The following is a 14,607-nucleotide window of genomic DNA, read 5'->3' as shown; positions in this document are numbered from 1 at the left end:
ACTCTAATTTCCAACAGTGTATTCATGATTTGGCGCTGGTTGTCCTTCTGTATGAGCACACATCTTAATCATGTAGTTTCTCTGCAGCCGTGGTGCGAGCAGAGTGTGTTTAATAAATGTAGGTGAAACTAAAGATCTTCTCTTATCCTGCAAAACACAAGACACTCTGGATAAATGATACTACAGCAGGAAAACTGCCTCAGTTATACTCTCATAATAGCTTCACATTTTTCTCCATCAGCTTTGTGTCAGACCCTGGAATAAAGACGAGAAGAAAATACTTTGTTCATGTTTATTTGCTCATTATGTAAATCCTCAGTTTGTTCACACATCCATCAGGAAAGTCTGTTAAATAACTCTGTTATCAGAATCACTTCATCCACATGATCAATTTGTTTGAGCAGAATCTCAGCTATGTACAAGTAAATAAGGAATGATTTCATTATTGATAATGTTCAAGATAATAGCAGTTTTATAATACCTCATAGTCCCTCATTTGTACAGCAATTTGAACAGCAAAAATAACATTTGGTCCGACAAACCAATAAATGTAAATGTAGACCCACGCACTGGAAGAGACACAATAACATAGAAATACACCAATACAAATATTGAACACACTTATAAAGAACAGCAGAACAGAACTACAGAACATCAAATGTGAATGTGTCAAAGTACCGCCCACAATATTTGATTGACTGCTGATCTCTGTGCAGTGAAGAAATGCCACAACAATCAGCTCTCAGATGGAAACAAAACAATTTTCAGAAAGGAAACAGTATTTAACTGCCTGACCTCTTTCTATTTGGGTTCACACAGCTGAGCAGTGTCTCCATAATTAACCAGAACTCCAGCATAGAGAGGCTGAGTGAATGTGGCCAGGACTCTGTGGAGGAGAGTCATGGTTTCAGAGATGCTGTAGAAAGACAGAATACCTAAACTGTGATCCAGGTACACTCCAACTCTGGAGGAATGAGAACCTGAGACGGGAGTTTTGATATTGTTGTACCGAAAATTATAACTGTCCTTGGTACAATATAACATCCAAGATTTGTCATTGTTTCCAAATGCACATTCATTCCAGTCGCCTGATCTGCTGATATTCTTGTATGCGACTGCAACACCAACTCCTCCTCCGCTCCACTCCACCTCCCAGTAACAACGTCCAGTCAGACTCTCTCTACTCAGGACCTGATTCAAATCAGTGAATCTGTTTGAATGATCATGATAACACATTTGTCTTACTCTTGATGCTTTTCTGCCTCCCTCTGATATTAACAGATGTCTGTATGCTGTGCCTGAATCCAGTGTGATTTCACATGAATATTTTAAGAATTCATCTCTGGTCCTGGGTTTTGGTTGTGACAGTAAAACATCCACTTCAATCGCTGAAAGTGAGACGTTTGTCCATTCCTCACTCAGAACGTCCTCTAGTTTGTCTCTGAGCTCTGACACAGCAGCTGTCACATCCTCAAAGTATGTCAAAGGACGGATATTGATGCTGGATGAGTCTGTAGATTCACTGAGTTGTGACAGTGAGGGGTAGTTGTGTAGAAACTCGTGATCCTCTGTGTGTGAGAGCTGTTCCAGCTCAGCGTCTTTCCTCTTCAGCTCAGTGATCTCCTGCTCCAGCTTCTCCTGAAGCTCTTTGACTCGACCCACTTCAGTTTCCTGCTGGGATCTGACCTGCTGCTTCACATCAGAGCGTCTTTTCTCCATGAGACGGATCAGCTCAGTGAAGATCTCCTCACTGTCCTCCACTGCTTTATCAGCAGAGCCATTGATAGCCTCCACCTCCTGTTGAAGCACCTTCACATCTTTCTCTCTGTCCTGGATTCTCAGCTGGATTTTTACCTTGAGCTCTCTCTGCCTCTCAGTCCTTTCTGCTGCAGCTGACACTGTGTCGTGACCTTTATGTTCATCCACAGGGCAGAGATAACAGATACACTGTTGATCAGTACGACAGAACATCTTCATCACCTCATCATGATGAGAGCAGATGTTCTCCTGGAGGTTCTTGGAGGGCTCCACCAGCTTGTGTTTCTTGAATGGAGCTACATCATAATGAGGCTGCAGGTGTTTCTCACAGTATGAGACCAGACAGACCAGACAGGACTTGTCAGCTTTCCGTTTTCTCCCAGTGCAGAAATCACAGGCCACATCTTCAGGTCCAGAATAGCAGTGATCAGCAGGAGCAGCCTTGAATCCAGTGTTCTTCAGTTCCTCCACCAAAACAGCCAACATAGTATTTATCAGCAGAACAGGTCTCGGTGTGAAGGTCTGCCTACACTGAGGGCAGCTGTGGATTTTCTTCTCACCCTCTTCATCCCAGAAACTGTTAATACAGTTCATGCAGTAGTTGTGTCCACAGGGAGTAGTCACTGGATCCTTCAGTAGATCCAGACACAGCCAACAAGAGAAGGTGTCCCGGTGCAGCTGAACTCCTCTCTGCGCCATTTCACTTGTCAGTGGCAAAGACTGATTCTTACTTCCTGAGAAATGAAACTAGCTTGCAGCCCCTGAACATAAACCAACTCTCTTTCAACTGTAGATCTAAAGGGGAGGGAGAAAGGAAATATATGGGCAGAGAGGAGGTGGCTGTGCAAGAGGAAGAGGGAGGGGTTATCTAAGTCTGTCTCCTCATTTACAACAAAGCCTCAGTTACATGTCTAACTTTCAATTCCACGGAACAGAAACAAGTTTTACATGTGAACTATGAGGGGGGGGGGGGGCAGGAAGGTGCAGGGGTATCAAGCCTTCATTTATTCCACAAAGAAATGAAACCTTACTTAGAATGTAATCCTAGAAGACGGAGGCCATCACCTTCCCTGCGGATGACACCACCTTGGCCTTCTTTGGAGGGGAAAAAGACGGGTGTTTCCACTGCATAGACTGCCGTTTGGTCTCTGGCTTGAAGTGGTGGAGCCAACATTTATCTTGGGTGATGAAACGTTCTAGAAAACCAGCTGGATCTGCTTCAAAAAGTGCCAAGTTTGCCTGCGACATGACTGGCCCGGCGTGCTTTTGATCAGGCGTCAAAAGCCGTGGCACCCACCGAGCGGAAACATGCCAAGTTCGTTGTGCACAATGTTCTCTACTCGTTCATGGGAGATGCCTACAGCATTAGCTATCTGATTAACAGTTAAACGTCTGTCATCCATCACCATGTGGTGGTGGCTGTGGCAGGACGTCCAGACCTTGGGTCATCTTCAAGGCTCTGCCTACCCCTCATGAACTCAGCTGCCCACTTTTGCACTGTTGATAAAGCTGGAGCATCTTCCCCTAATGTAGCAACCATGCCAGCATGACTGTCCTTGGGGGCTACACCCTTTTTCTTCAGATATTTGATAACACCACGGTGCCAAATTTTCACAAAATGTCTCTAGTACTGCTTCTCAATGTCCTGAATTCCTTTTTCAGTGTGTGTCCGGAAGGAAACAATGCAGTTTTTATCAGGAAAGGTTGAATTTAATGCATGCCAAGTTTCATCGCTGTGGTGTAACTCCTTCTTGGCCAACCTATGAACCTTTCAGCCTACCCTCCTAAGTATAATTATGTTGTTCAGATGATGTATATCTTGCTCTTTAAATAGGCTTTCCTAGACCTTATGGAGTCATCCCGTTGTCGTGGCCGAGTGGTTAAGGCGATGGACTAGAAATCCATTGGGGTCTCCCCGCGCAGGTTCGAATCCTGCCGACAACGTTTTCTACTTTCACATAAAAAATAACTCACTGTATCTTCACAAGCATTTAACTAACGCTTGGACGTTAGTACTATTCTTTCAACTATGCTGTTGTGCTAATGCAAATCTCAGCGGAACAAGCCTATAACAGTACTTCTTTTTACATTTTCAAAATAAGATCTTTAATAAGTAGGAAAAGGCACCGCCATAATGTGAAATGTGGCGCCACTCTAGTGATCGTAAAATACTCATTATGTTTGATTTATATTCAGTGCATATATAAATATTTATGCAGACTCTAAATACATAGTCAATCTTATGACAAACTCGAAGCGACATTCATTTTTCGACATTTATTTTGAAGGATGTGTTGCTCCACTTCCGTTCGGTTCTCCTGTTACTTAGCAACGACGAACGCCGTGAGCGTGCTGCTGCGGTCTGTCTTGTGTGCTAGCAGCCTGGGGTCGCTGGGTTAGCCCCAGAGCTAGCAGGATAGATAGGAAACCTAAACATGGACGACGACGACGACCTGGACGAACTGCTGGATGAAGTTGAAAAGAAGTTTTGCAGCAACGTCTCTGTCGCATCGTCAGCTCGCGTGGGCTCCAGCGAGGCGGGAAAATGTGGGAAAGACAATGTAGGACAGAGAAAACACAGGTAAACAATGCTAATTTGGCTAGCTAATGCCAGCTATAAGCTAACATTTACATGTGAGACATGCCGTGTGGCTGCACTTTATCACATTACTGAAGCCTCTAAACATTTCTGTGTCGGTAACGTCAAAGAGCTGAATGTTGTCGAGCTTAAATGGCTTAAATGTCAGCTAATTATCCAACAAGCTAAGTAGAGGTGCAGGATGTCAATAAAGTTAGCTTGTGTTCAGAGTAGCTGTGGACTAGCTATAAATATATCATTTTAAAGTGAAACTAGTTACTTTGGTTGTTTTTTGTTGTTTTGATAACTGTAGCCGTCAGGGACACACTTATTTGTAGGAGGTTTACAAAAGCAAGCACGTCCAAACGTGATAGGTGGACAGATTCTGTACAGAAGTAGGCTACATGACAAGAAAGGACATGTTTTGATTTCCATTCAACATTACTACATTTTAGATTAGCAGATGAGCCTCCCAAGTAGGTTAGGCTGCATTTTCCTTTTACATCTTGATTATTGCATTACATTATGGGTGTTTAAACCTGATTCTCCAGTCATGTGATTAGGGCGGCAACTAACAATAACTTTTTTATTGTTGCTTAATCTGTCTGTCTGTTATTTTCCCGATTAATCGATTTGTTGTTTGGTCCATAAAATGTTAGAAAATGGTGAAAATGTCAATCATTGTTTCTCAAATGTCTTGTTTTGCCCACACCCCAAAGATATTTAGTTTACTCTCATAAAGGAGTATAGAAAGCAGAAAATAATCACATTTAAGAAGCTGGAATCAGAGAATTTGGACTTTTTTCTTTAAAAAAAATTCTCAAGCCGATAAATGGATTAATAAAATAGTTGCTGATTAATTTAATAATTGATTCATAATTGATCGGTAAATTTTTGCAGCTGTACATGTGATATTCAAGTTGGTTTGACTAAGCTCTTTGTACTGTACAAGGTTTTTGACCTGACAGATAATTGTATTTTTTAACTATACTGTGGAGCCTTTTTTAAATGTTTGTGTGTGTTACATGTGCATATATGGTATATTCAGGCTTCACTGTGTATTTTTCATTAGAGCTGCAACGATTAATTGGTTATTAAACGATCACTACTTGATTAATAAATTAATCAATTGATAACCGATAATTGAGTATTTGGATCAAATAACTTTATGTCAAAATTCTCTCATTCCAGCTTCTTAAATGTGAGTATGTTCTAGTTTCTTTACTCCTCTCTGACAGCTGAATATCTTTGTGGTTGTAGGCAAAATAAGACACTGAAGATGTCATATTGGGCTTTAAGAAACACTGTTTGTTATTTTTCACCATTTTCTGACATTTAATAGACCAAACAACTATTTGAGAAATTGAGAAAATAATCAACAGATGAATTGACAGTGAAAATTAGTTGTGGCCCTTGTGAGTTTGTTTTTCTCGTCTCAGTACACCACAATAGTTTGACATTTTTTTTTTACCAAATGATGTTATTATGGTATATTTAGGTGGTCCAGATTTTTTTCCTTTACAAAAGAGTCCACCCAACACACCCCTTATCCCCTTCAAAGAAAAGTCCATCAGGCACCAAAAACTATAAATGATACATATTTACTGTCCTGCATGAAGCTCTAATGCTCTCTTCTCCAAACTACCAGGAGTAAAATGGTGGAAAAACACTAAACCCTTTATTCATGTATAAAACTAAAAATGCTACTGAGTCTAGAAATACAACAATCAGTCTATAAAATAATTCAGTATGTGTAAGGTTTAAAGTGATGAATGAAAAAAAACCCCCAATATTTACTGTCAAAAGTATTCACTGATGTTTTTCACTATCTGACTGTGCAGTACAGACAAAGCAAAGTCATTAATTCATTATTTTGTTTCCTCTGATTTAGTGCAACAAAACCTGAACAGCCAATAAGAAGCATCACTGAAGACATCGACGCCCTTCTGGAGGAATTACTGGAGGAAGACGACAGCGATTCCCCTCAACTAAAGGTGAACATGTATTTTTTATAAAGAGGAGAAAATCCCCATACTGTTATCGCAGTCACAGTTTTTCTTTTCTTTTTCTTTTTTTAGCTTTTCAGCCACAGCCGTCAGCACACCCGTGTATGTTGGTGATATATACTTTCTTGTAAGAAACCATGGGTACTCTTATTAAGGTTGGGTGTTCTTTATACTATGACAGTTTTCCTAAAATTAAATTTAAAAAACACCTATATATCACCTTGCGTACATTATTGCAATATGTCACAACCTACTGAATCGTAACCCCTGTATCGTGATGTGTATTTTATAGCCATAATGTGGCGAGTACGGTTCAAATTAAATGCAGTGATAATCTGTGAAGTCAGATATTAATACAGCCCAAATTTATTGGCTAATATATGCCGATACCGATATAGATCGATATAGCTGGATAGGCAAATATTGGCTGATAATTTGTTGGCCCTGATATTTATCCTGCATCCCTACTTATAACTAGAAGGTCACTCATGGGGCTTTTCTACTGGCACTTTTGTCCGCCTGACCCGCCTCCAAGCAGGCTGCAGTGACCGCAGCCAAGCCGTGGCGACCCCCTTTTCTCCTCCTCAAACAAGTGTGTGTTGAGACTCGGCTCATGAATGGAACTGGTTTGAGAACCAGGGCATATTTGGCGATAGCAGGCCCAGAGAGTGACCTCCGCCCAAACCAGCAGTCCACTGTATTATAATATGCAAATCTGTAAGTACAAACCTTGTAGTCAATATTGTGGTTATTTCTTGTTTTTCTTAACATCTCTTGAGGAGTTTATTGCAGAAAAGTCATGTTTTGATTCAGAGTAAAAGAGAATAATTAGTTGAAGGATTTGTGTGTATTTATGTTTGAACAGCCACACCTTAGTTTGAGAAATAAACTTACACTTGTAGTGATTTTACAGCTGTAGCGCTTAAAATACTGCCCTCTGTGTGAAGCTTGAACATTTACAAAGGTTTGCCCGGCAAAGTTGTCAGGCTCGATAGCAAGTAGTATTTTCTTTTTCAGCTGGAAGAAGGTGTGGACGAGTGACAGACTGATGGCAGCATTAAGATAGAGACATCAACAATAATCACATCTGGAATCGTGGAACAGAGAAAAGCCATGACAGATTTAATGGAGGCCCTACATTAAGTCGGTGCCAAAAGCTGACTGGAGATTTGAAAATATTACTGCATAATGTGTTTTTATAAATTGGTCATTTATTCAGCAGACATTTTACAAAAATAAACAACCACACTTTTATAGAGAGTTTTAAAAAGAATCTGACATGGTCAATATTACAATTCTGTGTTTTCAACAACAACAAAAGAAAATAAATTGCAAGCCTCCTGTGTTGTAAAATTGTCTTTTAAATTGACAAAGATTGTATGTTTCCAACCAAAAGGCCCCACTGTAACTGTTGGCTTGGCTGTAGTTGTGAATTGGCTGTGTTTTGTCACTATTGAATTTTACTGCCATCTACTGCATTTTAAGATGTATTGACATTTATTCCAAATGCCCCGTCCCAGTGTTTCTCTAACTTTTTACACTGCGTACCACCTCATAAAATATTGAGCTCTCCTACTGATTTGTACTGTTTGGTGCTTACAGGTGCTGCTGATGCTTCACTGCAACTTCTTAAATAGCCACCAGCACCTGTGAACGTCATCCTCTTCATTTTATATTTGAAATATTCTTCTTCTGATCCGCCCCTCTGTTCGTAATAGTTCCAGTTTTAAAACAGTGTTTTAACAGAGGGTGAATAAAGGAACTGCAAAAATGGCCAGTTTAAGAAAAATAATGTCTCCTTTAATTTCAGACTGAACAGTGTCCTAAAGGAAAACAAGTGGAGAAGAAGGTGTCGTCTCAGTCTGGAGGGAGAAAGTAAGCAGATGGGTTCATTCTGTATCAAAGACACACATGTGGGAATAATAATTTCCCTTTATAAGCAGAAAACGTCCTTAAATGTCTTCTTTTGTCCACAACCCGAAAATATTCAGTTTACTGTCATAAAGGAGTAAAGAAACCTGAAAATATTCACATTTGAGAAGCTGAAATCGGAGAATTTGGACATTTTAAATTAAAAAAATGGCTCAAAACAATTATTCACTTATCAAAATAGCTGTTAATTAGTCCATTTATAATCGATTAATCGTTGCAGCTCTAACTGGAAGTAAGTATTGATGAATGCCACAGAAGTTCTTAAACTGTTTGCACACACAATTTAAGATCAAATCTGTGTGTAAGAACAATTCATGCACCAAAGGCCCACTGTCCCTTAAATACTTTTACATGAAAGTTTTTATATTATACTAGGTTTATATTTCTAATAATCTGTGCCAGTAATCAATATGTTCTGTTAAGTCTTTTTGATTCTCTTAAATTTCTGCAGTGTTCATCACGATGTGCTCTGTGATTCATTCAGGTGCTGTCCTGTTTTTGTCGGTGGCAGCTCCGTCACAAACGGCGTAGGAACAGCCACTTCCAAGAGGTGTGAAAAAATCATTTCATACTGCGAGCGTCTGTCATGACTGATTGTTTTTGGTTTGTAATGATACGAGACTCTGGAGCAGATCACTTTTCAGAGATTTTACTGATCACTGACCACAACGTTTGTTTAAATCAGTTAAACCAAAGTAACATTTAACATACTGATTAACAATTACTACTGTTGCAATGTGATTTTTTTGTAAGTAATGAGGACTGTATCAACAGGTCATGTGACCAGTTGAGGTGCACATCCTGTGACTTCCAGGTGCTGATGTTTGATGACTGCGAGTGGGACTTGTCCTGTGATTACCTGTTCCTCAGGTGAGTGTCAGGTGAACATGTTAGGAGGGAAAACTCCACACAGAAAACATATTTCCACCACTGCTTTCTAACATGGATCCTCATCAGCTCATTTGTCAGGTTGTGTATGTTATTTATATGTTGTATGTGAGAGAAATTTGTCAGTGGTTGGTTTTGGGTGATGTTTTTGAGTTTGGTCACAAGGCGGCAGTGTTGAGCCGTGAAACTGAAGCTCTGCTTTACATCCAGTGAAACCATGCGCCTCCTGCAGCAATGTTCTCTTAAACTCCTGACATTTTCTCCTAATTCTCTCTTAATTCAGCAGATCCAGATGCAGCATGTGTTCTTTATCATCCAAATCTAATCTTACCCAAAGAAGTTACTCAAAGATGAATCCCTCTTGATCACAAATTTGACAGACGTGGCTGACTGTTATTAGCACAGATTACACCCCGTAAACACTGAGTGAAGACAGGTGCTGTTTATGCCGTGTGCAAATACAAGAACTGGAGAAAGAAAAGCTTTATCTTTTTTTATATACTTGTCTTTTAAATATTTAACTAACAGAATTATTTAATAATATATTTAGTTATGTTTTGACTCATCAGTCAGTCAGTTTATGGGCTCCACTGACATCTCTAAAATTCAAATTACTTATTTTATCCGAGCAGAAGTAAAAAAAAAACTCATAACTGTTGAATACAAGATGAAATGAAATGAAATCTGCAAATTCACGAAGCAGGGAACAGATGGAAGACTTTAACCCTTTAAGACAGTTTGTTTATTTAAACAAAAGCAGACATGCTGAAATGCTTATTTTTAAACTTTACATAACTATAGATATTGAAATTATAATAACACATAATTATATAACAACAATGATTTATTATTGTAATTAATGATTATGCATATTTAAATATTATTAAACTTGTGTTTCTTTGTATTGTACATAGGTACTAAAAAAATTAGAACAAATTGTGGGTACGAGCAAAAATAAGAGGAAATTTGTTGGTATATAACTTCTTGCATGAGGCCTGTTGTATCTAAAAGAAATGAGAAGGTGCAGAAACGTGTTGGTTGTTTAAGAGGCAAAAAATTTCCACCTTGCAGAGCAAAGTTAAAACCTCATGAACTCATTTCAAACTTACATGCACATGAAACGAGAAAATGACTTTTTTCCACACTCAGGTTTGTTTGTCTTTTCTTCCATGTGTTCGACGAACCACAAATAAAGCTGTTAACTTTTTAATCCCAGTGGGAACAATTCAGCCGCTGCAGAACACGGTGGATAAGAGGCGCTGTTATTTTAGACGCTGAAAACCACAGTCTAACACAACTGAGTGCAGTGAGGAAGGCTTTCTCTTCAGGCTCATACAGACCAGTTACACTGTTTAAAGGCCCAGTATGTAAGATTTAGAGGCAGAATATGGAAGGAATAGACTAGAATATTCACAAGTATGTTTTCATTAGTGTGTAATCGCCTAAAAATAGGAAATTTTCGACATAATTATGAAGTGTAATTTTAATTTTCTTTCAGATATGAACATAAGACAGGATTTAAGACATTTTGAGCTTGAAAAACAAAGTACTTCTTAATCACTTGTAGGCGCCACTTCAGAACAAATCTGTTCGCACGAGTGGTTCTGATGTGAGGCCCGGTGTTTTATCCACAAAGAAAGAAATTACTTGATGTAGAATATTTTTCAAATTTACAAGAAAGCCCAGATAATGAAGAATGTGTCAGTGACAGCGTTTCACAAAGTTTTTGAAGTTTCTCCTCTCAAAACATGGTGTGTTTTTTAAGGGAGTCCTGAGTGTGTTTACACCTGCACTCAGAGCTGTCCGCTCGTGATCGGATCAGCAGGTTAAAACCCGGTCTGAACAGGGCCAAAGACTAACTCCTGCTGACACAGTGTTGTCTGTTACAGTAACAGCTCCTGACAGACCACAGGGGGAAAACAGAGACACACTCGGCCGATGGAGGCGCGTGTAGATGAGAGTTTGTTTTCATGTGACACTAACAGAAGGTCACAGAGGTTTACTGCAGTTTTATGTTGGTTTTATTTATTTGCAGTCAGGAATATAACGCCGACAGCAGGACGAGGGTCGTATGTCTCTCACTCGATTAATTCTGCATTTACAAAGACATTATTTTAGGAAGTATTGGGGGCATTTTTGACACTGGTATCAGTATTGAACCAACAATAATTTTATGATCCCGTTGTCTGACAAAATAACATAAATAAAGGTTAATGACATAACCTGTATCCCACTGGAGCAGCATTAAATCCACTGAAACACCAAACCCACAACAGCCTTTTAAATATGTAATTTAAGGTCTTGTGTACATGTTAAGAAGCAGTTATTGGGTTTGAATTGACCAAAGTCACACAATAACACCAACTAAGAGACTGATGCAGACCAGAAACCTCTGTGTTCTGCGAGATCAAATCTGTTTTTGTCAAAGGAGTCTGATGAGAGCACAGATGGCACCTTCAGTGTCTCATCAGAAAAAGGATGGAATCTATCAAAACGTGTCACGCCTCACAGTCTTCAGAAACGCTCTGAACTGTTTTTGAAGAAGGTTTTCTAATAGTTATGACTGTTTATTCTCACTCAGATTTTTGCAGACGCTTAATGAGACGCTCAACTTTGAGATCAGAGGCTTCAACAAATAACTGACATGTGTGAGTTATGCTAGTAGCGGCTAATGTAGCCTGGAGCCTCTGGCCTGCAGCAGAGATGAGGAGCGAGCTGCAGAGGTCTGTTTCCTCTGGAGACAAAAAAAGGGCTTTTTACAACAAACACTCCCCAACACCTGTAAACAGACTCTGATTTGTTCCTCCGTAAAATGAGTGATCACGCAGAAACGTCTTTTTAAAGTACGGCCTCAAAGCATCTGCTACCACATCTGAAAAAAAAAAAAAAAAAAGCTGGAAAGATGTTTTCAAAGTGACTGAACCAGAACGTAACACAGCTGGATCCAGTGGCCACGAGGCAACATGTGGTGAGATTGTCTGAAAAAGTGATTCACTGGATCACTAAAAATAAACAGGAAACAAAACAAAGCAATTTTTATCAGTCCTTTAGTTCCTGTAATCATGTTACAAACCTGTCAACTCAGGCTGCACCAAACGTTGTTCCTTTTACATTCAAAGCTTCTCTTGAGGTCTGAGGCTTTGATTGTTCCGTTGTTTTATATTTTGATTCATCATCACCTGAAAAAAAAAAAAAAGGTTGAGGCTTAAAGGGACAGTTCACCCCAGAATCAAAACTGGATATTTTTGGTGTGAGCTGCAGAGTTTTGGAGGTGTCTGGAAAAACTCAACAGCAAAATCTCTTTCCTGAAACTCACGACCTGTTTGCTCGGGATCATCTACAGTCCTTGCTGTGAGCAGTTTCATGTAGGAACTACTTTCTCTCTGGTATCTGAATCTGTAACTGTAGTCAGATACAGTTGCCTTTATTTGTATCCGAATCATGCAGTCTTATTACATGTAATCCATTACTTCCCCGAGCCTGCAAATGTGTAAAAGAACCTGCGCTCATTGTAGACACATGTGATGGTTGTACAAGTGAATGTTTGCTTCACATGATTTTTCTAGACTTCTGCTTTCAGTTATTTCTAAAAAAAAAAAAAATAAGCAGTGCAATACGGTAACAAGTTATTTATATAGTGTTACATTTATAAGTGGCAGCCATAATGCTGAGTTGAGTTTCACACCTTTGTTCTAAAACACACAACAGTTCTCATTTTCAGGTGATTATAGACTCATGAAAACATACTTATGGATATTATATTCCATTCCTGTAAATCTTACACACTGGACCTTTAAAAAATATGATGTTTAATGTTCCCTTTGCAACCCTCTGAATATTCCTCCTCAAGCAAAACTGTTTCCTTTTCATTGCACGCTGTTCTTTATGTTTGCCTGAACAGAACGTGTGCATCCATTACTGAGGCCGCCCACACTTCTTTCTTTTTTTTTTTTAATTACCAGACGGTGTTAATGTTGATAACAGTGCAGGCGTTTTAGTCATTTAGTAATTTAATAGAAAATGCGAGTGCGCGTTGTGCTCTCGTAAAAACTGTTATAAATGAATTCATAATTGCTCTTACAGTTGTCGATGATGAAGGTGTGATGACTTGAATTAAAGTGTAGCTGTTCAGAGCTCAGAGAAGGAGCTGTTTTTAACCCGTTTAATTATGAAAGTATGAAGTTGGTTGATTTGGAGAAACCCATTAATATTAAAGGGATAGTTTGTTTTTTTTTTTTGAAGTGTGGTTGTGTGATGTACTTATTTACCTGCAGTAGATGGCGCTCAACAGTTTGGCCACTTTAAAAAAAAAAAAAATCTTATTTGGAATATTTTCATTGGCTTACTTTGCGGTCAGACAGCATTTTCTGATAGAAATCAGCTGTTGCATGAGCCAAACATCACTCTCTCTAAAGCAACCAGACTTCTTTTGCAAAAACAATTTGCAGCAGCACAGGCTCCAGCCCCCCGCGACCCTTCTGGAAAAGGCACTTACAGAAAATGAATGAATACATTTGCAGCACATCTTGTTCTGTAGACCAGAGGTTTTCAAACTTTTTGTCCCTGAGGAACACAACAAGGACCAAAATCTCAAGGCACACCTGCATTCATGCCCAACCCAATCATCAGACGCAACAAGTAGCCGACTAGCCAATCAGAGGCAGAGTTCCCAGAGCGTGGGTGGGAAAAATAGTTAGGCATCAACCAATCAGGGCCTTTAATATGTCTCACTCTAATAATTGCTACCATCTGGTAACTTTCCATGCATGAAATTTGGTATTGATTGATTAAAATGTTTGTGACTGAGGAGCTGTGTGTATTAAGGTCACATCCCCAGTAATCATTAAACTTTCCCTGCTGTCTGTGTGTCCGTCTGTGTAGGAACAACATGCCGGACCGTCAGAAGCTCAGAGCGAAGCTGAGGAAGAGGAGGGGTTTACGGGCGTACGCCTGCCAGTGCAGTTGGTTCTCCACGCTGGAGCCGACAGACCTCAGGGACCAGCCTCAGCTCAGATGGGTCTGCGGCAAACACCGGGACTTGTGAAAAAAAACTCATTCTCCTTCTGGATAATGGGCCACAAAACAGGAACTGCTGCTGCTCACCTCTCCTCCCTGTGTACCGATCCGTTTACCTGATGTCTGTCTTTTATTCCATCCATCCGTCCACTTGACTTTAGCAGCCTACCAGAGACTCTCCTATGAAATGGATCTTCAAGAGGTTTCAGCATTTATGGGAAACTGTGGACAGCTCCATTACTCTGGTGATCTGCTTTTAACACCACACAACATTATTTTTAACATCTTAATTGTCTCTTATATACACTTTAGGTTCATGTACAGACTCACAAGATCCTGAAATTATTAACTACTTATGTGTTAAATGGTTAAACTTTATGTTAAGCTGAAGAGGAAACAAACTATAGCTCGGCAGCAACTCTGCAACTC

General features: G+C 39.6%; 2 protein-coding genes and 1 non-coding gene across 3 annotated transcripts; 2 read left to right on the top strand and 1 right to left on the bottom strand.

The window, feature by feature from the left end:
* Nucleotides 1-278: 278 nt before the first annotated feature.
* LOC146322089 (tripartite motif-containing protein 16-like) lies at nt 279-2,721 on the bottom strand. The gene has a single exon (XM_084727423.1). The coding sequence runs from the start codon at nt 2,455-2,457 to the stop codon at nt 802-804; it is 1,656 nt and encodes a 551-aa protein (XP_084583549.1). The 5' UTR covers nt 2,458-2,721; the 3' UTR covers nt 279-801.
* An 899-nt stretch (nt 2,722-3,620) lies between these two features.
* trnas-aga (transfer RNA serine (anticodon AGA)) lies at nt 3,621-3,702 on the top strand. Its single transcript has one exon. It is a non-coding gene; the product is annotated as a tRNA-Ser (tRNA).
* Nucleotides 3,703-4,095: 393 nt separating this feature from the next.
* cfap418 (cilia and flagella associated protein 418) lies at nt 4,096-14,607 on the top strand. Its single transcript, XM_084727462.1, has 6 exons — nt 4,096-4,339; nt 6,228-6,330; nt 8,153-8,217; nt 8,759-8,824; nt 9,049-9,144; nt 14,044-14,607. Exons 1-6 carry the CDS (start codon nt 4,194-4,196, stop codon nt 14,204-14,206), a joined length of 639 nt encoding a protein of 212 aa, XP_084583588.1. The 5' UTR covers nt 4,096-4,193; the 3' UTR covers nt 14,207-14,607.

Source organism: Lutjanus erythropterus, chromosome 9 (assembly GCF_056507025.1).
Source record: "Lutjanus erythropterus isolate fLutEry1 chromosome 9, fLutEry1.hap2, whole genome shotgun sequence".
Lineage (NCBI taxonomy): Eukaryota > Metazoa > Chordata > Actinopteri > Lutjaniformes > Lutjanidae > Lutjanus > Lutjanus erythropterus.
The sequence above is the reverse complement of the archived record's forward strand: the minus strand, read 5'-3'. Positions and strand labels throughout refer to the sequence as shown.